The sequence below is a fragment of the Melanotaenia boesemani genome, chromosome 10, assembly GCF_017639745.1.
Source record: "Melanotaenia boesemani isolate fMelBoe1 chromosome 10, fMelBoe1.pri, whole genome shotgun sequence".
In the NCBI taxonomy this organism is placed as follows: Eukaryota; Metazoa; Chordata; class Actinopteri; order Atheriniformes; family Melanotaeniidae; genus Melanotaenia; species Melanotaenia boesemani.
This window is the reverse complement of record NC_055691.1, coordinates 19,766,069-19,792,573: the sequence shown is the minus strand read 5'-3', so window position 1 is coordinate 19,792,573 and position 26,505 is coordinate 19,766,069. Positions and strand designations below refer to the sequence as shown.

Genomic DNA, 26,505 nt, shown 5'->3' with positions numbered 1-26,505 from the left:
TGTACTCCAGCTTTGTTGCTGGAGGTCATGTCCTCCCGTACGCCAAAAATAGTCAACTTTTGGGATTTATAAAAACCAAACTTGACGGGAAAATGTTCCTACCTCCACGGCAACTCTGACCCAGGCGTACGCACAAAATCTGGGAAAACAGGAAACGGCGACACCAACGGTACAGAATAAAATTGAGGAAATGATATGAAATGTGAGACATTTGTGCACAATCCACTATTAACTTTCACACCACATGTTAGATATTAAAGCTGTTTGCAGAAATGAATAAAGACGCACATTCGATATTAATTCTCCTTAGAGTGCATGCTATGGGGGAAAAAACAGGATTTTCAAGAAAAAGGTGATATTAATAAGAACCTCAACCACTAAAATATGTTCTGTCATTGTGAAACAAAACGTACATGTTATAAAATACATTCAGCTAAATAAGGTGTGAAAAGTAGCTTTGGTCCTTCGTTCCAGCAGAGCGGGACACAGACTGGAGGCTGGAGGTCTAGAAGTGATGCAACGCTAATGAAACACACAAGAGGTGGATTTCCTTGATTTATTCGTACACAATGCTTTTTTATTGTTGTCCTAATTTCAGTCAAGACGGCCTTTATTTCCCACTTCTCGTTGTCCACCTGGTTAATAGCAGTGATTGTGTCCCTCTGCACCGCCCACCCAGCTGAAGCACCCAGCTGAAGCACCCAGCAACTAGAAAGAAATATTATGTAACACTAAATAAACTGTTGCCCATCTCAGATGTATCTGTACATATTTATCTTATAGATTAAAACACAATGACTAAATTACTGGCATCCTTACTGTCATTTAGCAGACCCTTCTCTCCAAAGCGATTCACCACTCGAGGAATCAAACTTTGGTCTCCCACATGGCAGACAGATTCTCCACCGACCGACATATCCAGCCGTATGTTCCGATACCTCTGGCGTGTCTTGCCTTCTGACATTGTGATGACATGATCAGCCACCTGCTACCACTATTCTGCCTTTTTGACACAAGTAATGCCCACGCTGTGCCCACCAATTAAACATTTTTCCATTTTGTCAACGTGATCCATCAGGATCTCAGCCTCACGCCCCGAAAAATTCCACTTCTTAACTCTTTTTCTCTCCTTAGCCAGCATGCAAATAATGTGGTGAACATGTATCATAGGCATCCACCTGACCATGTATAGCCACCATGTGGGCGTGAGAAGACGCTCCCTCACGTGTGCCCACTTTTTGTTGATTCTGATTTATGAACGGAAACAGGCGTAGGACGTGCGTGCGCAGGCTTTCATAAATCTGAAAGTAGAAGTGCGCAGCATTTGCTTTTTGTGCAGCAGACGCCACCTGTAGTTGGCTTTGCTACACACAGTTTTATAAATAAGGCCCCAGGTCCTTAATAGGTGTTAAATAAAAGTAAAACAACCTTGGATGAACAATACGTGACATATTACACTCTGGCTAAGTATATTAACTTTAACTAAGACAGAATTAAAAAAAAAACACTGTATGAAAAGAAAGAAGAAAACAGTTTCTCTCTAAAAGAACATGGCAGCATTGCTAAAGTTGGCAAAGTTGCCTTTGATCAAACAGTAGAACCTCTGGGGCAAAGTCTGATGGACAGATGAGAGCAAAGTGGAGATGTTTGGTCATAATGCTTACCACATATTACCATAATGCTTGTGTTTGGTGAAATCTTTACACTGCATATTAGCGCAAACACCTCCTACCAGCTGTCAAGCACGGTGGTGGAGCGGTGAGGATTTGACCTTGTTTTGCAGCCACAGGACCTGAACACCTTGCAGTCCTTCAGATGACCATGTACTCCTTAGATGGCCCAACTGTTTGACCCTGCCACTATAAATTTCTGCTGTGAGATCTTAAAGGATCAAAGAGACCAGTGAAAGGTGGAATATTTTTTGACAGCATACAGTCATTTAGTTCTTAAATAGCCTGCAGAACACTACACTATGCAGGACTTGTTAAGGTTAAATAAAAGGGCATGTGCTAATGTGTGGCATTGCTGGGAACAACCAGCACCTGCTGTCTTGTAGTTATGCTAACACCCTCATCTGACTTTCCTTCAATTTGATGTTCTTTGAAGCGCCTGATGAAAAATGGATTGCTATGGACTGACCCAGTTTACACACAAATGAATAAACTTAGATTTGTGGTGTGTAGTTTATTCATTCTGCCACTCTGTAGCTCAGCCTGCCGAGTTCACTTTTTAATGCACTTTAATTTCAACCTTGTATCTCCTACAATTTCCCAAGCAGAATCACATTTATCATTCATCACTATACGTTCAACCCTGCCATGTCTCCTTAAGCCACCCTAAACCCTGCCTTGCTATCTCTGCTAAGCTTCAGCCAGCACAGCACACTGATTTATATTTCTACAGGCTGCTGTGGATACTTGTGTTGGGACCCTAAACGACTCCATGCACTTGATAGCACCATGGCCTGTTGACCCACATTCATCACCTGTTGGTATATATGATCACGGCACGTTGCGTCAGCTCCTCTTTGCAGGACTGAATGCGTTAGTCAGTGTTATGTTGAGTGATTAGCACTTAGTGATAATAAAGTAGTACTAGATGCTGATGAAGTAATTAGCAGATAAATGACTGTTAAATCAGAACGTGAGTGTGCTGGTCAATAGACTGAAATATGAACAGTTTGAATAAATTGAGTGCCTGTAATATGATGCTGGCAGTCCCCTAAAAATTCTTCTACCAGCAGCAGATCAGAATTTTCCCTTAATTTAGTGAGATGTCTCAGCATGTTCCAGATTCAGATGTGATGAAAAATGTATTGTAATGGCTTTTCCTCGAGTAGACGTTTCCTGTCAAATAAGGGATATCCCACGGATGTCCACAAGACATTTATGACTACACTACAATGTTCTCAGAAGGATGTTAATTTGGTCTCAGAGCAGTGTTGTGACATTCCACGTCATAGAGCTAGCTCACATTGCACCCGACCCCCATGGCCCCTCCCGCAGTGGTGAACCCATGAGAGGGGAGTTATATGTTGTGTCTTTGGGATGACCCCGATCACAGCCCATGGGTGCAGGTGCGGCCATCAGGCACTCGCCACCAGGCCCCACCTCCAGGCTTGGCTCCAGAAGGGGCTCTCAGTTGACCCATGTCTAGGTGAGGAAAAAATGACTCCAGTGAAAGTTTACTTATAGGGGTCTTTTAAGCTATGCTTCACAGGTCCCTCACCTAGAGACTTATTTGCCTTGAGTGACTCTATAAAGGGCATGAAACCCCTGACAACAGAGCCCTTAGGATCACAGGGATACACAAACCCCTCCGCCATGGTAAGATAATGGCTCATGGAGGGTTTTCAAGGCACATCCTACCAGGGGAGCTTGAAGAAATGGTCAGAGAGAGAGAAGTCTGAGTCTCCCTGCTTCAGCTACTGCCCCTCTAACCCAACCCTAAATAAGCGGTAGAGGATGGATGGATGGCAGTGCGTTAATGAGATGTAAATCAGGCTTTCAGGAAACAAACCCTGTGGTTCCCCCAAATAAAATTCTCCTACTTCACCTCTAGTTTAGGGGAACAACAGGACTTTTTCATTTTTGTGTTCATATTTGTGTACATCAATAAAACACTGAGTTATGATGGATTCTCAGCAGATGTGTATCAAAATTCAAATTACAAAACTGTTTTCCACATTGGGTATCAACAAGAGAAATTTACATGGAGTATCTCCATGGTAATGTGTATACTGGGTAGGAATGTATCCTGTTGGCTATTCTTTAACATCCTGATTTTAAATGTTGCACAGATAATGCCCAAGTATCTAAAAAGAAATACCAAACAGCAACTTTTGGTTGACTTCCTAAAAATTTCAGCAAGCAACATAATTTAGATAATAAGAATTACAAGCAGTATATCAAAACGAAATCGAAATGTTAGCTGTATTAGCGCTAGCACGTTGGAACGATATTTAGCACAAAATGCTAATTTCTCTAGCTTCATGTTCGCGCAAATTTAGACTTAAAGAGCCCTTAACATTTTATTTTTTAAGGGCTGATATTACAGTTTAATATTCATTGTTTTATTTTGAGGTATCTACTAGGAAATGTTAAAATGCTTATAATTCTATGAAGAAATGATTTCTCTCATGCAACGCTGTGCCTCTTGTCACTAGCTGCCTGTAATGCTCTGTTTTAGCTTGTCTCTTGAGGACTTTGCAGATACATCAGGTCATCCGATTGGTCAAAAGCGGCACCGTTCTATGTTTATGGTGCGCTAAGGCTAGCAACTTAGATGACATTATGCACATTTGTTTGGTGAAATAAATGAGCAACCATATAAAAAGATGGATCCATATGGATCAGGTGTGATCAGAGATGATCATTGAGATAATTTTGTTTTCTGTTGTCATCCTTTTTTTGTCTTTCCCCATCACCTGTTTTAACTTTTTTTTTTTTTTCTTTTGCATCCTCTTCTTGCTTCTGGTCTCTAGTCTGATGAGTGACAGTGCCACTATCCTGCTCCTCCATCACAATGGTCGACATGGAGAGCCATTACCACCCACCATCTCCCCTGGAGGACTCTGTGCTAGACAGCCCCCTGTGTGCTGATGATGATTTCATGGGGGGCATGGAGGAGTTCCAGGACATCTCCCAGTCCATTGATGAGGATGCCCTCAGTTCTTTTGAGGTCCCAGAATACCAATCCTCCAGTAACGGTTCTGAAGGTTCCACTGTCCTAGGTAAAAACTACTTTAATGTCTTTGTAAATATGTGATTGTATAGTTAGGAAGCAATGTCAGGTTTTGGTCCCAAACTCCCATTTCAAAGTTCTGAAATGTCCACAGCAGCTCAGTGTAATCTTCTTGCCAGGGTTGTTTCTGTGAGAGCAGGGGTCCCTTTATTTAGCCCCTCCCTCATTACACAATGGCTTATTTAACCGCTTCCCTTAACCTGCAAAAAGGCTGTACTACAATACCTCGACAGCCCTTTCTTTACTCTAATTATCTGAATGACCTACTTCTTAATCTCTTTTTCTGTCTTAAATTTCTTTATACATAATTTTCCAGGCCCATTTCCTGCATATTGCTGTCAAGATTTTCCATTCATTTCTGTTTTTCTGTTTTATTTGCCTCCCATCTTGTGTAGTTCCAATGTTACCTCCTTCTCTCTCCCAGCCCTTCTCCCTGCTCCATACCCAATAAAGAATTCACACATTCCTCCGCTACCATTCACAACTTCTCCGGAAACAACAACTCTGCTTCTGTGTTTCACTCTGAACAGACACGGACGTCTTGAAAATTTATGTTCAATAAAATTAATTAAGTGAAAAAGCTACGTTTGGCTCAGAAGGATAAGCATTTAACAGGAAAGTAGTAGCATGATAGGGGGAAAGGTTGAAAGAGAGAAGGTGGGGAAGAATGTGGAAGGCATGACTGAAACATTTGATGATGTCATGGAAGAGTTGGTGAGGGGGTGATTAGGATTTGCTGGTGTTTAGTGGAGCAGAGACAGTGAGAAACGAGGGGCAAAAGCAAACTGGCCTGCTCTCCTTGGCATTTACCCATTTGAAACATGTGCATTCGCACGAGGAAGGGAACACAGCTCACTGCCAAATGCTGCTTATCCCTGTCCTGGCGTCTCTCACCTAAACTCATGCGGCTTGACTTAGTGCCACTGTTTTGCACCACTTCCTCTGGTTTTTGTTTACCAAACAAGCTCTACCAACCATGGTCCCACTCATCAGATGAAAATAGAAAACTTCTGGCAAGCCACGGTGAATCCTGTGACCTGTCATCCTTGAGGATGATCACTGCCGTTACTATCGCTGTAACGTTTGTAACAGGCAACGCAGCAGCATGCTAACATCTCTAAATAGTTACAGTGATGGAACAAAGTACCTTTGTTGGTACAAAGAGGTCAAAATGTTCTTGAATCTCACAAGAACTTTGTTAGAGGGAGACAACATAGTATGGAAGTTTCTATTATTGGCTGCACTTTACTTATTTAAAAAAAATTGGATGACTAAATTGTGTGAAAATAATGCAGAAGTTAATATACCAAATATATGCTGAGCTGTACCAGGGCAGGAAATTTAAGAGTTAAAACAACTACATACTGAAAGATTTTAGCCATCTCATAATTTCACAACAAGCTAAACTGAGCAACAGTTTTATGTTTGCAGGTTGTTAGTGGACAATACTGGCTGAAACAGGTCAAATTCATGGTGCATTATTTACCTGCATCATCCAGTGAAATGAAAGCGTCTCTGAGGAGAACTGGATAAGCTGTTGGAACCCTTTGAATTAAATCAGTTGTGTTAGAGCAGGGAAACAGCTTAAACCTGCAGGACTGTGGCTCTTGAAGACGTAACTTTCCTACCCCTGATCTAAGATGAGGTCTGCCTGTTTTACATTAGGTTGATAAGTGGCGTTGTTTAGCAAGATCATGATTGTTAATGCTAGATTCTCCACCTTAACATACCATGGAAATATTGAGCCTGTTTCTTATTGAAAGGTTCCTGGTCAGTAAGTTTCTTCAGGTAGTCAGCTGACCTAAATTTATCGGTCCCATAATGTTGTTTATCTTTGAAAAATCTTCTCACCATAATGTGTTCTTTACTCTGAATTACTCAGTATGGACTCTTCAGACCAGATGACCCTTTCCGATTTCTTCAGAATCTTAATACTTCCTGACAAATTAGATTTTTTTTTCCCCTAAATTTTTCACATAATTTTACTTCTATCATGATCATTTAAGATTTTTTTTTTTTCCTCCAAGTTGATGGGTAACCACTCATTCCCAATTTTTGGCCATTTCAGCTTTCTCCTTAGTTTTGTTTTCTGGATGCAGACCAATGACTCTGTCCTTTTCCCCTGAACTCTGGATGTGTCTTCTGTTTTTTTAAGGAGTGAGAACTTGCTCATTCCATTGGTTAGAGTTAAATAACTTGTTGCCATCTTAAATGGATTAATCATTGCAGTAAATTTCCAGTGAGAGGCCGTTACCTGTTTTCTTTGTTTAATCCAGGTGGTACCTTTTTTTTTTTCTTTTTTTTTTTTTTGTTGCTCAGCAATTAAGTTTGTAACTTTGTCATCATAGCGGTTACATAATAATAAAGTAAACATAATAAATAAACAGTGCATTTATGAATGCCCATGTAGCAAACACTCTGGGAAGGTATAGGCTGCTGTACTTCAAAAGAAATAGTGTTAGATGAGTAAAAACTTCTGTTGGTATGAATAGCTACCACACTAGAATCTTCAAATAAATTAAAATTACAAAAATATGAAGGATGAAAGCAACAAACCTACTTCTTTAAAGTAAAATTAATATAATGATAAGGAATGGTACAGGAGGATTAGTTACCCTGTCAACAGCAACAAACAAGGCACAAGCATTATTACTGTTTTTAGAAATGATGTCAGAAAAGATAAGATCATCTTGCAGTTCTCAGCTCTAGATTATAAATCTAGCCTATCTTTATATATCTCATAGTTAACCTGCAACTTTGTTTTCCGCCACCTGCATTCAGCCCAAACAGCAAAACTCCAAAGGCAATAGTTAATTTTGCAGACATAGGAATGGTGGAAAAAGATTGTTTTTGCAGAGACATCTGCAAAAAGTATGATCAGGGAAGAGTCTTCTGAGTAATTTTTTTTCCTGCTTCAAAACAAAAACATGCATCATTAGACGTTAACAAATGAACATCCAAACAATTCTGCTATGTTCTAGAAACAAGGAGAGAAAAGGATCCACAATGTCACTAAGAAAACCAATTATTGAAAATTATTGAAAAAAATTCAGTTTTCTTGCTTAAGATATCAAAGAAATGTTTGCTGGAGATCTGAACATCTTTAACACACAAAGGTGTTCATTTAAATTTATTGTTGAAAAGAAATAATCCTACATCAGGCTTATGTAACTGGCCTATAATAGCTCAATGACACAATGACACACAATGACCCTCATGCTTGTTCTTTTCAGACGCCCTGACGCCAGCATCCAGCCCATCATCAGTTGTGTATGGGGTGGCAACAAGCCAAGAGGAGTTCTCCTCCTCCTCCTCACTCAGTCTGGAGTGCCGAGTGTGTGCTGACCGCGCCTCAGGATACCACTATGGAGTTCATGCCTGTGAGGGCTGCAAGGTGAGATGAAGACCAATTCTATGAATTATAGGGGTAACAAAGTTTTTTTTTTTTTTTTTTATAAATGGAAGATGTTGATCAGTACTGGACTAAGTGTAGACACACCGAGCCACCCAGCCCTGCCTGAACAGATCTTTTACACCTTCTCAGCCACACTGTAAATGATTTACAGTTACCTTTGCTTCTCTCAGCTCTACTTGTATCAGTGTCCATCAGCCTGAAGCAGCACAGTGATACAAGATTGATTGGACGTATGAAACTGAATAAAGCAGAATCCGCCATACTTAGTCTGGACGCTACGTGTCATGTGACTTTTGTTAGGAGAAATTTTAAAACACCAGGCTAGGCGTTCGCACATAGTCGTTCAATAACCTTTAGGTTAATTATTTACTAGTCACGTTGAAGAACAACCCTAAGCTGTTCTTAAGATATATCAAAAGACAAAGATAGCAACACTTCAGGTGTCTGCACGTCCTGGTGAGCCTTTGTTCCTTTTGTCTGCGTTCTGTAATCTTTTAGATGTTTATTTTTCTTTTTTTATCAGTTACAGGACGAAAGAGGCATTTTTACACTACCACATTATGAATTACTGAGCTCTATTAAATGTTTCAGCTATGATGGGGCGTTTAAATGTCAGAAAAAATAAATTCAGTCTGAATTACTTAACATATTTAAGTAATGAGTAATAATTAGTAATAGTAATTGCATCACTGTGATTATGTGATTATACCTAATCAGAGTTATCTATTCAAAGCCTAAAGAAACAGCAAGAATCAGGATTTCAATAATATTTTGCCTGACTTTGATTGATGGTAATGTTATCATAAGAGACAGAATGGATTTTTTTTCTACGTGTATCCTGACGGTGCCCTACCCACCTGGTCATGCGCTTTACGTAAACATAGCCACTGAAGCTGAGATGTAAAACCAACAAGGACGTGTCTTAAAGTGCAAGGCCACTTTTGGATGCTATACTCTGGCTCCAGCAGACTTCCATCAAACAGGATCAATTTCTCTTTGGAATAACTAGTTTGAAAAAAAGACATATTTTTATCAATTCAGTCTGTTCAATATAGTGGCAATTAAAAAATTTTAAATAAAAATTAAGTACAGTATATGTGTGTATGTATGTATGTATGTCTACACACACACACACACACACACACACACACATATATATATATATATATATATATATATATATATATATATTTATTTATATTTGGTGGGTTTGGTGGGTTTGGTGGGTGAAAGTCAACTAAAAGCATGCCACATGTCTGTTTTATCGAGAAGAGGGCATGTAACACTTTTGGATAAAACTGTCCATTAATGTTAGGTATTTCAAAGTTTAATGTAGATCCATTCATAACTTCTTCAGTATTCATTGATAACAAATAAACAAACAAGCATTTTAGACTTTTTCATAATCTAATTAGAGGAAGTAAAGCCACTTTCCATCCTCCAGCCAACACAAACATTTGCTCTTCAGAAAGCTAAAAGTTTCTTTTTTTTGTCAAGGTTTAGGCCGGGACAAGCTGCTACTGGAACACTGTGTCTGATATTGTAACTCATCCTCTAATGGTTACTTTAACAAAAGTGAAAATGTTAAAATGCCATTTGCTGTCTTTTTCCCGGTTATATTGACATTTTTAGGGAATGTTTCACTTTTTCCCAGAGTAATGTCTACAGTTTTTATAGTTTCTCATTCAGATGAATGTAATCATTTTCTCTTCGCTCATTCCTCTAGGGTTTCTTTCGGCGAACTATCCGTCTGAAGCTCGAGTATGACAAGTGTGAGCGTCGCTGCAAAATTCAAAAAAAGAACCGTAACAAGTGCCAATACTGCCGCTTCCAGAAGTGCCTGGCAGTGGGCATGTCCCACAATGGTAAGTTCTTCTGAGGGTGCCTGTTTCTGCAGCCGTATGTCGGCAGTGTTTGTTGCTTGTGAACAAACACAACTTAACAGGATGGTATTGTTTTTTTGTTTTTTTTTTTAAACAAAGAAAAGATGGTGGTATTCTCATGCTGTTGCCATTAAAGCTTGAAAAGGCATGTACACATAAGAAGTACCAGTAAGCAGTCTTAACCTCACAATTGGGTGTGAAGTTGCATGTTGTGGCAAGTTACCCACTCATGACTAATTCAAACTACAATACAACTCTATGGTCTCTCCAAAGATTTATGATTTCAAGATTTGGACTGATTAATTGAGTTAAATCTGCTATTCATGCTGTTACAGACTCGTCTTTCTCGATGGCCCTGCCAATCTGATTATGTTCTTTCCAGCTTGGCACTCACTAATAGATTTGCTCCACACGCAGCTCTGATTATCGAGAAAGCACACTGTAAAGAATATAAAAAATTAACTCAGAATGCCTTAATTGCTTTGAATAATGCGTATTAATCACCTGCAAAACTTTACCAACACCTGAAGCTGCTGAATCTTTCTTTCCATAGTGTTTGTTTGGCTCTGCGTTTAGTCTGAGACCTTTACAGTCCAAAGAGCCATTTTTCCCTCAGCCCAGCTAAATAAAACTTATGAGACCTTTTGAAAAGACACCTTAATTAGTGAAGAACCACATTTTTATTTTTATTTTAAGGTTTTAAATAAAGAAAAAGATAAAACTTTAGCAAAAAGAGGATAGACAGATTTTTTTCTAAGGGGATGTAGATTTTTGTAGAAAATTGTAAAAATGCAAAAAAAAAAAAAAAAAAAAGCCAACTGTTTCCAAAGTAATGACAGGAAAAATAGATAAAAAAAATATAACTGGTACTTTAGGTGTCATTATGTTGTGAAAATTCAATGCAATTATTCTATGAAAAAAAGTTTGTTATTGTATCTATATATTTTCAGATTAGCTAGTTCTGTAGCATTTTTACCCATGTATTAAGAGCCGCTGTGGAAGGTCCAGAAAGCCACCTGTGGCTCTGGAGCCACAGGTGGCTTAACCCCTGGTTTAGGGTAACAATCTCAATTCCTCAATTTTTCTTTAAATCTAAACCAAAGCTGTGAAATTTCTAGCAAAGTAGTTTTTAGAAGGGAACAGATTTTAAACAAAAAGTTAATGTTACTATTTCATGTTACAAGACAGAAACTTGAAGTACACTCAGAGAGGGCATACACTGCAAAGGCATCTTCCGGCATCCTGGTCCTTTTTTACACCATCTTCTTAACAGATAGAAAGCTAAACAGAAAGACGGCATTTTCATTGGTGAAGGGATAGACTGACATCTTTGCTTTTTTAAAGACACATCAGTGACCTTATTCTCACAATGTTGTGAAAAAACAGTGTAAAAGCATGAGGAGAGCTAACTGTGGGCCAAATTCAGATTTTGATTTAAAAATGCTGGTAAGCAGAATCTGGAGATAAGATTTGTGTTTGTGTGGCTGTGCAGGTGATGGTTAATACTTGTTTGTTGCTGCGTCTTAGAGAAGGATCAAAGCGTTCAATGTGTTGACATATAGATTTTTTCAGATATTCCACACTGGTGATGATGAACTTGTGGACTGAATGTTCCTTTTTGTTTTATTGATTTATTGATCCCAGGGCATTTTTTTTATCTATCCGTTATCTGTACCGCTTAGCCATTAAGGGTCGCGGGGAATCTGGAGCCTAACCCAGCATTTAATAGGTGAGAGGCAAACAACAATGGCAACAAACTGTTGATAACAAACAAATATTTCGTTTTCTTATTGTTTCAATTGCCTGGGCTCTAGTCTACAGTCATTCAGCAGACAGTTTTCTCCAAAGCGACTTACATCTGAGAGTAAGAATAACGCGGCGTGGCTCAGTGGGTTGAGTGGTTGTCTTGAAAAAACACTGAACCTCAAACAGGAGGGGACATCATAATTAAGTTCTCAGACTGCTGTGAGTCCAACTGAACACAGGGCCTGTTGCATAGTGCTAGAGGTTGTTTGGTTTTCTTTTTTTGTTTTTTTGTTTTTTTTTTTTTGCTGAGTTGTGCCAAAGAGCTGAAAAAATCTTTCTAACTCGTTCCGATGAGTAGAAGAGTTAAGCTATGTGCGGAAATGCACCTTAAACAACTGCTGTGTAGGTTTAAGGGATCTAAAGTTTCTGTGGTAAGACACCATTTTTGGAGCCGCTTGAGTGACACGAGGAAGGAAGACAGAGAATTTAACCAGGAAGTCGTTTGAGAAGTGCAGTGGGTGACTGACAGGTCAGGTGTGGAGCAGTTTTTGGTCAGTGCCAAGTCAAGAGTACTGCCAGCTTTGTGTGTTGAAGGAGTCTGTACCAGTTTGAGATTGAAAGAATAGATAAGAGCCAGAAAAGTCATTTGTGTTTTGGCAATGTGAATGTTCATGTCTCCCATGACAATTAGCGGTGTGCCATCATCATCATGCTTTTAGTGGCATAGTGGAGGAGAGAGGACGCTGGCGTTGCTTGTTCGCCGCTTCTCTGCCCAAGTTTTTATGCACATTTATAGCTGACAGCTATTTGCGCTCTTATTATTTTTATTTTTACTTTTTGTTCTTATTTTTGTGCTTTTTTTAGATATTTGCACTTGTGTTACTTTTAAGAGCCTTGTGCTCTAGTCTTTTATGACTTCGGTTCCTGGCCAGACTGCACTGGTGATGATGCTCGGTAGCTAGTCACCTACCTGCTAGACGACTTTAAGCTATCAACTTTGCCCCACTGGAGAAAGGGCTCCTTGGATCCGACCAACATATCATCCTGACAGATGACGTGTCATCCACACCACCATTTCTGGTAGGCGCCAATGCTGCCGGGCTAGCATCCCTCTCTGGTTAGCATGGCGTTCAGCTATTCCTGCTCACAACTTCACCGAATGAATCACTTAACCACTTCTGGAATTAACATCTCCATTATTAAAGAAATGGGTCTTCTTCGCCGCCCTCTCTACATTCATAGAGGATCTGGTCAGAAGTTCAGCTTCCACAATCAGTCAAGCTGCTCTGCAGCGTAAAAAAGGCAGTCATCAGACCTCTACTGAAAAAAAACCACCCTGGATCCAGAAGTTCTCTCCAGCTACAGGCCCATCTCTAATCTTCCATTTCTCTCAAAAGTTCTGGAAAAAATGGTTGCAACACAGCTTCTCGCTCACCTCAAACACAATAACCTGTTTGAAAAGTTTCAGTCTGGCTTCCGCCCTGGCCACAGCACAAAACAACACTGGTCAGGGTCACCAATGACCTCTTGATGGCAGCAATTAATGGCTCCCCATCCCTACTCATCCTCCTGGACCTAACAGGTGCATTTGATAGAGTTGACCACAACATCCTCCTCCATCATCTGCAACACACTATTGGTCTCTCAGAAAATATCCTGAACTGGTTCATATCATACCTCACAAACAGAACTGAGCATGTCGCCCTGGGAAATTCAAAATCTCATACTCATAATGTCACATGTGGTGTCCCTCAGGGCTCTGTGCTGGGCCCCACCCTTTTCACCATTTACATGCTCCCCCTCGGCAATATCATCAGTAGACATGGGATGTCCTTCTACTGTTATGCTGATGACATACAGCTCTACCTCAAAACAACCCCCACCTCCTCTGCTCCCCTGCCAACATCCACTCTGACCACCTGCCTGGAGGAGATAGAGGCATGGATAAAGTTAAATTTCCTCCAGCTGAACAGTTCGAAAACAGAAGCCATTCTTTTTGGCTCTGCACACCAGCTCCACTCCTCCACCATCACCAGCATCACCTTCTCTGGTCAAAACATCCCCCTTTCCACATCTGCCTCTAACTTGGGTGTTAAAATGGACCCTCACCTTACTTTTGACACCCACATCAAACATCTCTGTAAGACCTCATTCTTCCACCTGAAGAACATCGCCAAACTCTGTCCAACACTCACCCTAGCAGATGCAGAGAAGCTCGTCCATGCCTTTGTCCCCTCCAGGCTAGATTATTGTAATGCACTCCTCACCGGGATCCCTAACAAGAGCATTCAGAGACTGCAATACATCCAGAACAGGGCTGCCAGGATCCTGATGAGGATGCGCAAGCAAGATCATATCACCCCCATCCTGAAAACTCTTCACTGGCTCCCCATCCCAATAGAATACAAGGTATCCCTCCTCACCTACCAGTGCATTCATGGACATGCCCCTCCTAACCTACAGGAACTCCTCACCCCTCACACCTCCTCACGAACCCTCCGTTCTGCAACCACAAACACCCTCCAAGTTCCCAGAACCAAGCTTCGTAGCATGGGTGATTGGGCCTTTTCAGCTGCTGCCCCAAGACTGTGGAACACCCTACCAGACCACCTGAGAAGTCCACAGTCTTTAGAAGTTTTTAAGCAAAACTTGAAAACCTTCCTTTTTAAAAATGCTTTCTGCTAAATAGTTTTTTTTTTGTAAGCACTTTGAGATTATCTGCAATAAAAAGTGCTATACAAATAAAATTTATCATTATTATTATCATTATTATTATTATTATTATTATTACTATCAGGAATGTCAGAGAAAATCATTTCCATTTCAGAGACAAACTCATCTATACTTCTTCCCGGAGGGCGGTATATGACCAGTATGTAGTATGTAGTGATGGGTGTAGAGACCTTTACTGCACGATACTCAAGTGATGAGCAATTAGCCATAGGATAGAGAGAGATAAAGTTAGACTTTTTAGAAATAAGAATGCCTGTACTGCCTCCCCGTCCAGCAGAGTGAGGTGTTTGGGTAAATTCTGCATTGACAGAAAGGGAAGCTGGCATAGCTGTGTTTTCTGGACGGATCCAGGTCTCAGTCAGGGCTAGGACCTGAATGTCTTAGAGATTTAACAATGAACTGAAATTCTGTTTTGTTCACTGCAAAACTGAAAGTTTCAGAGACCGAAGGTAACAGAGGATGTCTGATGTGTATGCCATTGGAAAGGAGATTTTGCGGATTGCGTTGTCTATGGGTGACATGTCCAATAATCTTTACGTTACCTAGCCTAAGGTGAGCGTGCGAAATGGAGGGGGAACACAAAGAGGTAGAAATGAGATTCAGCCTTTGTATTTCCAACCATAGAGAAGGAGGAAAGGCTTTTAATATTCTGAGCTCTGACATGTAGCAAGACCACAGCATAGCTCATTTTGGGAAAGGGATGTCTTGATCAGTAATTAATTCCCCAGGTAAATGTATTCATACTGGACGTTACTTAACAAAATGGTTCTGCTGTTTTTACTTTTTTAAACCAAGTTAATTGTTTTTAAACACAATCAGGAAGGTGAGGACTGTTATTTTTAAGGGTTTTGGTAATCTATTAAAATGATCAGATGCATGTTAAGGATCAGTGGGTAAAGTGGTCATCCTGTAGCCCAAGGGTTGGCGGTTCGATCCCGACCCAGAGAGCTCATGTCGAGGTGCCCCTGAGCAAGTCACTGAAACCCTAATTTCTCCTGATGGGTCATGGTTGAGCGCCTTGCATGGCAGCTTCCTCCATCAGTATGTGAATGTGTGCATGAATGGATGATTGTGACGTATATGTAAAGCGTTTTGGGTAAAAACGCCATATAAGTACAGACCATTTACCATTTATAATGCAAGAGGAAATACTATAGATTTACATTCATATCTTGGCACATTATACACAAATAGATGCTCTGATTTCTTAAATTATGAAATAATGAACAAAATATTACATAATAGTGAAAATGTAAAGTTTACTAGCATTTTTAATCAGACTTTGGGGGGAAAAAAACAATAAAAACATTTTCTTAAAAAATCCACAGTAGAGAGGTGTCTGCCTATTAATTCTTTCCAGCAGCTTCATAATACATCACCACCCAGCCACTGAACAGATGATTCAACAGACTGTCTCCCACCCACTTTTAGGTCTCTTACCCACTCTCTTACCTACTTATCTCCTCATACCAGTTCTTAGGCAGTGGACTTATGCTGAGCTTAACATCAATCACTTACACACATCTTAATTAGACTTGGCTCCTGCCCAAGCATCTTCATAAGATCTTCATCTACTTCGTGAACAGTAATCTAATGAGCTGTCATGCTGTTGACTAACAAGGTGCCACATCCCCTCTTGGTCCTGGCTCATGAGTTGGTGATAGAACAGAGGAAATAAAATCATCTTTTATGCTTTGTTATAGCATCATAAAGACAGGGTGCAGCAGTGTGTTGTGTGTTCAGCAAGGCTGAGGGTGTGTTTTTGTGTGTGCGCACCAGCTTGTGCCCTTTAAGTCCATTAAGATCTTAGTCTCCCTCTTAGCATGGGCATAGGTACACTCATGTGTTGCATTAGGTCTTAATGGGTTAAACTAGTGAGCTTGGGGTTAAAGACGGGTCACCTCTAATCATCATTATGAGTCAAATAGGATGAGCTTGTCTGAGAAATACCAGCATCTCCTTATGAAAAAGCAGCCTCTGCATACTAAAGCACGTTGCATGAATATGTGATGACCTGTGGTTTTTTCAATTCAGTATTTCCTGTTCTTGTGAAACAAAACAGGAAAGTCTGTTTGTGTCTTGAGGTTTCCCATTTTAGATGCATTTATTGTCATGTTAAATTCTGCATCATAAAAACATAGCGCTCATTTAGCAGATCTACTTAGAGATATTGTAAAACCAAATAGAACTGGGGTCATTGCTTTTGACTTTTAAATAAAAATTAGAACTGCAACAACCATTGTTTCAGCTGAAATGAAGACTCTTCAGATTAAGGGAAAGGTTTTCCAGTCTTCTATTGTCCACTTTTGGTGAGTGTATGTGAATTGTGGCCTCAGTTTCCTGTTCTTAGCTGATAGAAGTGGCAGCTGGTGTGGTCTTCTGCTGGTGTAGCCCAAATGCTTCAAGGTCGGATGTGTTGTGCATTCAGAGGTGTTGTTCTGCATACCATAGCTAGAACCAGTGGTTATTTGAGTTACTGTTGCCTTTCTATCATCTCCAACCAGTCTGCCCATTGTCCTCTTGCCCCTGACATCAACAAGGTACTTGGGGCCAGAAAACTGCCGTTCACTGGATACTTTTTTATCGGATTATTTTCTCTAAACATCAGAGATGTTAGTGAGTGAAAAACCCAGTAAATGATAAGTTTCTGAAATACTCAGACCATTCCATGTTGATAATGTCCAGCTGTTGTTTGGAACGAAAACATCCTATTAGTTACTTTTCATTCACTGCTTATTCTGTGACAATCACATCTGTAACTTTACATCACTGACACAAAGTCGGCCTCTCTGTCTCTTCTCCACAGCTATCCGGTTTGGCAGGATGCCCCAGTCAGAGAAGCTAAAACTGAAGGCGGAGATGGTGATAGGAGACAGGGAGGTGGAAGACCCCCAGCTGGCTGACCAAAAGACCTTGGCCAGGCAGATTTATGAGGCCTACCTCAAGAACTTCAACATGAACAAGTCCAAGGCTCGAACCATTCTCACGGGCAAGACCAGCACCCCTGTACGTTGACTAAGAGTGGTGGGTTGGTGAGTGAGAGAGTGTTGCGTTTGTGGATTGCGTGATTATGTTTCTGGTTATTGCCAGGATTTCCTCACAGGATCCATTTAATGATGTCTTGCAACTTTGAATTTATTTCTTCCCCACTGGAGCGATCTTTAATCTCATTCTGAGCACCCTGGAAATTTGCAATCAGACTGATGTCTCAACAAATGTGGCCTGGCGTCTAGTCAGAGATTTCATGCTGTCAGTAAATGACAAAAATGACTTGCTCAATCAGGAGTACAGCTAAGCCCCAAGCTGGACAACGAAATGTCTGTTTTTAGCAAAAAAAAACATACAAAGATCTTGTGTATGAATCCATCAGTTCTTGCTTCACAAAGTTTTTCCCTTCATGCTTTTTGTTTTCATCACCCAACCAGTCTTCCCAAAAATATTCCCATTTTCTTTTACTTTCATTGGGGAAAATGGGATTGAGAAGGGGAGGGTCAGGGAGCGCAGCCCAGGGGTGGTTTGACATCTGTGGATGGATGTGTGTGTGGGTGTGAAACGGGTCAGGGGGAACAGGTCAGTCCAAGTGCAAGTTCAAACACCGATCTTACCCACTGCCTCTGGAGATCAAAGCCTCTGGTGAGCAAGTACAACAGCTGGCGATCTCTCCGCTGGAAATGTACATGCTGTTTGATCCACCCATACATCAGGAGTTTGTTGATAGTTTCACAGCAATTCTTTGTAACTGTGGTCTTTCTGTTAATCCTTATTGTGCTTTGTGCCAGTGTTTTGTCTGCAAATGTAAAGTGTTTTTTCATTAGTCCATAAATCTAATTATTAGAATTAAAATTTTATCCAATAAGCTTTTAAAATATGTTTGCACTACCAAAGATACTGTTAGGATGAATTGTGTGATCTCTTATTTAGAAGAAGTAGCTTCTGTATAAGCAGACCTGGATTAAATGAATATAAGTAATTGAGCCAGAAAATGTCCATCAAGTTTGACTCATCCAAACCAAACCCTGGAAAAAACAAATAATTATCCTAGAATTTGTTCATACATGTGCACGGCCAAATTAAAATTTTATTTTCTGACTTGACTGGTTTTGCTGTGGTGTGATTCACACTTGTACAGTAAGTAGTTCCCTGTCAGGGCAGGAGATTTAACTACAGTTAGTGCTGGGCTGAAAATGATTATCATCAAGATTACTGCCTTTATTATTCATCTATTTAAAAACCAGACAAACAAAGGAGTGGTGGAGTACTTGTAGCAGGTTTTGACAAAACAATTTAATAGTTGTCTTTTATCAGCATTGTAGAAAATCACTGCTGCCATTTGGAAGAGGCTGAAGAGAAGGGACTGCACTTTCAAGACATAACCAGCAGACATACCTGTAACTTGTGGATTCACCCAGAAAAAAAACAACTATCTTGGAGTTGATATTTGAAATATCCTCTCACATAGAAATCCAGTGTAGCTAAGAAAACTTCTTAATATTCTCCCTTCATTCGCCTTGACTTGTTCACCTTGAACCAAACATAATGCCGCCCACAGAAGTTAACTACAAAGTGCGATCCATGCCTTAGTTGAGAATAAAATCAGTGTTTTCAGTGTCTTAAAGGTGGCTCTCTCTTAAGTTGGCCAGATCACCATGGTAACATAGGGTGAACGCATACTTCAGCATTTGAGATGAACAAAAAAGGTACCATCTTTTTTCTGACTCTCAGGCGACAAAATCAGGCTGAAGTAACTTTTAAAAGTCATCTGGCAGCAGCAGCGAATCTGTGCAAAGATGTTATAATTGAAACTGATGTAAAATAAACATTGTTTGGTCAATAATCGGTGAAAAAGAACAATATTTTAACCATTATATTGAAAATCAGATAAATTGACATTGATGAACTGTTGGCACTTTTTCATTTAATGCATTAATATCTCAATACGGCTCTTTTGGACAAGGAATCAATGTTAAATTAACTCTTGACCCCCAGCTGAAAAAAAATCATTCGTATTAAGTTGGGGGGTGAAGAATAGGACATTTTTATGTTTTTTTTTCCCTTTTTGCCAGCAAGTCTGCTGATTTTGGAATAGAATGTTAATTAAATTTCATATCAGAAAATACTCAGTTAATTAAAATGTAGTTAAAGATTTAGGATGATTTGTGTAGCTAGACAGACAAACATTATCAAGCATGTATCAACAGTTTTCTGCAGCATTTGCTTTTTTCTGAATTGCAGCAGCATTGTTGCTTATTGCCTTAATGGCTCAGAGAGTATATAGTTTTCATGCAGATTGATACAAGCATAGGGATCTGAGGATGTGAGATTGCTATATGAGACACCCCCTATGGTGTTTTCTGTTCAGAAGTGGGAATAGTGTTGGTATCTGGCGTGGATCAAATTGCCATAACAGCTTCCCTTTTCACTTGGAAGTCATTTCCTTTCTGTACTAACTCCATGTCTGGCTCAAAGGCAAAAAAAACAGCAACAACAAAAAAACATAAAAATAAAATCCCTGTTTTATGTCTCTATAACTTTAACACCGAGCAGCAAACCTTAAACTTTGCTGAAGATAGCTGAAAGTTGAGCTTTCGATGTTAATAATAATTTTTGGGGCAATTTGTTGTTAAAAGGAACTTAATTAAAAGAAAATGCAAAAAGGAAAAAAAATCCACATATCTTTCAATTACATGGTGTGGAAGATGTGGCACATTTTTAATAATCTAATTCTGAGTGGAAAGGGAAAGAGAAAAGCAAATGTTAACAAGATTAATGAGCTTAATTACAGTCATTAGGACGTTTAACAGGAAATATTTCTCAGTAGAGGAAGCCACAAGGACCCAAACACAAGCCTACACAAATTACATAAGCTATTGCCAAAGGAACGTACAGGGAATTCCTCTTCACGCCTCATTGGCGATATAAGATGAAAAATGAGCTTGAACAGGTTCAAAACCAGTAATGAATTGAATAAAACTGGAAACACTGTTTAATTCTGTAAAGTCAGTGTCTAAAAATGCAGCAGTAACTCTGAAGAAGCAACCCAGTCCCTCATCATGCCCTGAAAAACAATATGCTTTTAGCCACCTGAAACAATCAACAACTCTGCCCTCTCAAGAAATCCAGATGGAGTTTTACCAAAAACATAATAAAGTTTCCCCCCTTAGATGAAGTCCTGTTTGGTTTGCCGATCTCCTGACTTTTCCTCTCATGCGTTGAGCGGCACTTTGTTTTTATGCTAACTGCTAGATGCTTACCTGCTAGCAAGGTGAACAAATATTAGAGAGCTCAAAAAGAATAAAAAACAAAGCATTTTATGTCTTAAAAGAGGCTTCCTATAGACCCTGGATGTGCACAAAAAACCTGTTTCAGCAGCTGTGGCTTAACATTGTTTCCAGGTGCACTGAAAGTGGAATTATGGACCAAATAGTTAGCCTGCTGAAGCATTCAGAAACTTGTTATTAACTCTGTTGAGAAAAACAATGAGTTTGCAAGATGAGTGTATCATTTGTATCAGAGGATAAAGTGGATGTAGCCTAATTGTTTAGCCAGACACTGTTTGACTTCAGGACTTTTAAAGCATAAAGAATTAGTTATTGAAATAGTAGTTATCAGAAGATGGAAGTTTTGTGTTGATGCAGAAGCACAAAATTAAACAGCTCTGCGTCATGTCCCTCATACTTCCCATGTTACCCTGGCCTACTTTTAGAGCAGCGTTCATCACCCAGAGCGCTTATGATTAACAGCAGCAGGTGTAGCTGCTCATCCAATGAAAACACCTTCAGCTACCTCCAGTGCCATCATTAGGTCACTGAGGGTACATGTTTTTTGTTTGTATTTTATTTTATTATTATTACATGGACAAGTGTTTGCATAGTTTCACTGTTCGCTTCTTAATTTTTTACAGAATTTTTCTTGGACCTTTTCTATGTTTTCATTTGTAGAGCAATTTTTTGCCCAAATGACCTCTCTCAGTGTTTTGACTGACATCTATTATTAAGCAGCAGCAGAGTCAAGAACAGTAATTGAGTGATTGTGTCAATAAGGGTTCTGGCTTTTAGGCTTTCATCCTGGTGAAGATCATGTATAAACAGCCTGTTATTTATGCACAGATGTGCTGATTCCACATATTCCATGTGAGTAGTGTAGTGAAGTTAGTCCAAACTCAATAAACACTGTGCCAGCTTTTTAGCATTTCAGCTGGAAAACACAATTCTCCAGCAGACTGTTGGCTCATAAGCATTTGTCTTCCTGTACTACCTGCAGCCTTTTGTCATCCATGATATGGAGACGCTACAGCTGGCAGAGCAGACGCTGGTGGCCAAGATGGTGGGCTCCGCTGGAGCACTGAAGGACAGGGAGGCAGAAGTTCGGATCTTCCATTGCTGCCAGTGCACTTCTGTGGAAACCGTCACAGAGCTCACAGAGTTTGCAAAGTCCGTCCCAGAGTTCTCAAGTCTGGACCTCAACGATCAGGTGACTCTTTTGAAATACGGAGTGCACGAAGCCCTCTTCGCCATGCTCGCCTCAAGTATGAACAAAGACGGTCTTCTTGTGGCGTACGGCTCTGGCTTCATCACCCGCGAATTCCTCAAGAGCCTGCGCCGACCGTTCAGTGACATGATGGAGCCCAAGTTCCAGTTTGCCATGAAGTTCAATGCACTGGAGCTGGACGACAGCGACCTGGCTCTGTTTGTTGCTGCCATCATCTGCTGTGGGGGTGAGGATGCAGGAAAAAACCCTTTGACAACTGCAGTCATGCAACCAAAAAATCTGCAATATCTTTAGACTTATTAAGAGATTAATGTCACAACCAATCTGTTTATCTTATTTCCTTTCGCTCCTAGACCGGCCGGGCCTGGTGAATGTGACACACATTGAGGCGATGCAGGAGAGCATTGTGCAAGTTCTACGGCTCCATCTGCTGTCCAATCACCCTGATGACACTTTCCTCTTCCCCAAGCTGCTGCAGAAACTCGCTGACCTCCGGCAGCTGGTCACTGAGCATGCACAGCTGGTGCAGGAGATCAAAAAGACAGAGGACACCTCACTGCACCCACTCCTACAGGAGATCTACAGAGACATGTACTGAGGATTATGGGGGTATAACCAAGGGAGGAGCACAAGAAACTCTCCTTTTTTTGTCAGGGACATGAAAAGAGGAGAAGTCCTCCATAAGCAAGGACTGAACCACTTAACCTGTCCCATCTCCAATGCAGCAAGAGTTAGCTTTGGCTTCTGGTCAGCTTGTGAGGACTAGTTTAAGCTGGTGGTTCTCGGGGTTTGACACAGTGCTCAGCACTCCAATGTGTGGCACTTCTGAGGCAAGAAAAAAAATCATCTGTCCAGCTGTTTGAGCTGCTCCATAGACACCAGTGTATGCAACCTCTGACCAAACTCTGAATGCTAATTTGAGGCGATCTCCTCAGTTAACCTCACCCTCAATGAGCCACCCTAAAATGAGGAAAAGAAGGCGAACTTGATTATTGCCACTCCAGTCGTATGTATGAATATAGATTTTTATATTAATATTAAAGAGCAAAGAGCCATATATTGTTAGATTTAATAACATCCAAATAAATTCAGTGGCCACAACAGCAGAACTGAGGCAGCCTCTGCTGAATTGACTGCAAAAACAGGAAAATCAGCCTTCCAGCGTGTTCTTCTTTATACAAGCAGTCACTTATCTTGTGTCAACAGGCTCCTGAACATTTTTCTTTTATGTCAATTAAGCCATTCTTTGTATTGTTCCTGGAAACAATCGTTGTCTTTCAAATTCTCTCCTCAAGATCACAAACTTTACAGGCAGCCAGTTTACGCTAGGGTAGAAAAGTGCAGAAGTTATTTTAAAAGGCAATAATAACCACAGGCACAGTCTCACTTTGTACCACATGACGCATCAGGAGCACAAACACACCTGTGGTATGTTAATACTTGGTGTCTGTGAAATGCCTTTTTTCACTAATAACATGCACAAATGTTTGACACTCCATCCTGTGTTGTGTCCTCAGATTTTAAGGGCTAATTCAAACTGAAATCTTAACACAGCCACACTTCAAGCTAGAAGGTAACTCAAGTAGTTCATGTCAGTGCTGGTTGTCATTGTTCTTCAGGGGTTTTATCTGCACATTTTTTTAGATGATGACAAATGAATTAATGAAAAAAAAAAACAGTTTAAACATGTTTATATTTACTTATTGATAATTGTTGTTTCTTTGCCCTCAAAAATGTTTCAGTTTGGGTGTAAAGAGAGAATTTCTCTGCTAGTCTCTACTGACTTTGATTTAATTCTGCACAAGATTATTCTGTTGACTTTTCTCAATCAGTCTGTTTGACAATGAATGAAGAGCATGCATATACCTCTATGTGGCATCTTTTAGAGATTTTTAGATTGTGTTTAAAAAAAGGCCATTCTTGCAATCTGCCGTCACACTGGCCTTTATATAAGAGGAACAAGCTACATGAAAGACCTACAGTAAAGGAATGTTAATAGAGATTGTTGGAATTGTGATATTACTATTGATTAATAATTATATATATATATATATATATATAGATATATGATATAAAATAAATAAAACTGGCATTGTTTTCATTTTCCATGATTAATCAAATTATCCATCAGATAAAGCAAACCATAAAGATGTATGGTGACATACTGCAGAGTTAGAATTTCTCCATCTCCTATCACTTAATGCAGCCCTGTTTTTACCGTGTTTTCTTCATAGCTGAAATGATCACATCGACTTCTTTCCCTAACTTTTAACTCTTGATGTACAAAAGCCGCTAATGCTGATCAACTTTTGTATTCTTCAGTATGATGAACGCGTTCAAATTTTACAGTAAATTTAGTCTTGTACTGTATGTTCTTTTTGCTTTAATTGAATTAGATCATATTTTTATACTAAAGCATATATGTATGGCTAAATTTGATGCGTTTTCTTTACAAACGGACAATTTAAGTGTGCAGTGTAAATAGATTTAAGATGTAACAGGGCAACTGATAATCTAAATATCCTTGTATCTGAACCAAGGCGGGACATTCCTTTAGTTGATTGCTGTCTTTGGAAAGAGAACCATAAAAACTGTAATATGTGTTTAGTTCTTTTCAGCCATGTCATTTACTTGTTGAATTAAGTTATGTGATCTGAGCTGATAATTGAAGGAGGCTGTGCAGAGCTTTTTTCTAGCTCACAACTTTGGGTGGTTAATTAAAACTTGACTGCGTGATCTTTGAATATATGATAGATGTAGCTGCACTGATCACACAAGACCGATCTCTTTTTGATACAGTTTTCTCAGGTTGCATATTTGAGTACAAATGGAGTAACATGCAACAGACAAATCTTTTTTTTCTGACATATCTCTGTTGGCTGTCAGAGACTCTCAGTGCACTCAGAAATTGCCATCATATCAAATGCCAATAACAGTCTAGATAATGCAGTAATGTAAATGTAGAATATATTTTATAATCCAGGTTTCTGTCTAACTTTGTCTCCTCACTTGCTGCTATATTGTACTCACCCACCAATGCTTCCTCTGCCACGAGTAGATTACCGACTGACTGATTACTGACTTCAAGCTGCCTCTCCTTACTGATATAATGTCACAGAATGTCAGACCCATGCTGACAATTCATTGAGCTCTACTCATTTTTTTTTTTTTTTTTTTTTTTTTTTACATTGCAGATTTCTTATGTGTTTGGCGTTTAATCACAAACAGTGTGTGCCTTAGTGTGTGTAAATGGCAGCACCAGGGATAAAAAAAAAAAACAAAAACAACAAATTAATAAAGACTTATGCACACACTTGGAAAAATTTGTAAACTGTCAAACTCTTGAAGTTATATATGTCCCCTTTTTGTGACACATTGGGGTCTCCATAGACAGAAATATGACTGTAGATTTGGGGAAAGATGATTTTTTAGTTAAGATTTGCTCCCAGAAAAGACCAACTTTTAAAAGCTAGACTAAAAATGGTTGAAACACTAGAACAAGGTCCAAGAAGAGAAGTCATGAAAATCTGTAATTTGGCTAACTGTTAAAAATGCCTGTTTGTGTAGAAATGACAAGGGACTTTTTCACTTGTATCAGGGAATTGTAGTCTTCCTTTATTGCACTAGCTCAGGATATACCGTTTTTGTCTTACAGCACAACAATTACAATTCTATTAATTTCTTTTTTATTTCCCAGAACTGACTAGTAATTTAACTTGGGGGTGGGGGGGGGGCTAACTGTTTTACTTTTTTTTCTCTCTTCACCTTCATGGAGTTTGATTTTAAGGCTCTAGTGTCATACAGAGGCAGAGGCTGTCTTTGGGTGTGTTGTCAGTGTGTTCTGTGGCTTGATAACAATACTGTAAATGTTTGATGAATGTATATTTAGTCATTTAAACAATAAGACAAATTGACATTGAATGGATTTAAAAATAAAAATTATTTTAAAATCCATTGCATTTTATTTAATGTGTCATTAACTTAGTTTTTATTCTTGAATATCTTTTAATTCACCTTTTGCCAACACAACATCTGGGTTTTGTTAAGATGTAACATGAAGTCAATGTAATTTGCAAATACTGAAAATAATTCTGTTCAATTTCACAAGACTTATAGAATGTTAGTCAGCTCTTGGGTCTACATCTGATGAAAGTAGAATATTTCAAGAAGCAGAAGAAGGAAAATTTAAAAACCTGTAAATGTGTGTTTTTTTTTTAACAGTAAATGCAAAAGCAATGTATGCAAACATGAGTTCACAACAAAGAAAAGTACCATATGATCTTCATCAGAATATACTGATTTTCCTGCAGGTATGGAATACCTTTGTATTCTGGAGTACCACGCTGCCCCTTAACTGAGATAATTTCAAGTTGTTTGTCACATGCAAGATGGCAGTGAAATGCAGTCGTACATGCATCCGAGGCTTTGCACACCCATTTACCACTAGTAAAAAAACAATAGAACACCAACACAGTAATAAACTAAAAAGACAATAAA

At 39.5% G+C, this 26,505-nt stretch overlaps 1 protein-coding gene and 1 long non-coding RNA gene across 2 annotated transcripts; one reads left to right on the top strand and one right to left on the bottom strand.

Moving 5' to 3' along the window:
- The first annotated feature begins 4,483 nt into the window (after positions 1-4,483).
- pparab (peroxisome proliferator-activated receptor alpha b) lies at positions 4,484-25,469 on the top strand. The gene is made up of 6 exons (XM_041997151.1): positions 4,484-4,732; positions 7,977-8,137; positions 9,885-10,023; positions 17,327-17,526; positions 21,781-22,234; positions 22,362-25,469. The coding sequence occupies exons 1-6, from the start codon at positions 4,525-4,527 to the stop codon at positions 22,604-22,606; spliced, it is 1,407 nt and encodes a 468-aa protein (XP_041853085.1). The 5' UTR covers positions 4,484-4,524; the 3' UTR covers positions 22,607-25,469.
- Positions 18,817-18,973, bottom strand: LOC121647595. The gene is made up of 2 exons (XR_006011867.1): positions 18,895-18,973; positions 18,817-18,860 (listed from the first exon to the last, which is right to left on the bottom strand). It is a non-coding gene; the product is annotated as an uncharacterized LOC121647595 (long non-coding RNA).
- Positions 25,470-26,505: the final 1,036 nt, after the last annotated feature.

What these genes read in the sequence shown, in the direction of transcription:
- pparab (XM_041997151.1), top strand. Translation starts at nt 4,525, where the DNA reads ATGGTCGACATGGAGAGCCATTACCACCCACCATCTCCCCTGGAGGAC. An exon ending in TGAAGGTTCCACTGTCCTAG is followed by an intron (nt 4,733 to 7,976) that starts GTAAAAACTACT and finishes TGTTCTTTTCAG; the next exon opens with ACGCCCTGACGCCAGCATCC. An exon ending in TGCCATCATCTGCTGTGGGG is followed by an intron (nt 22,235 to 22,361) that starts GTGAGGATGCAG and finishes TTTCGCTCCTAG; the next exon opens with ACCGGCCGGGCCTGGTGAAT.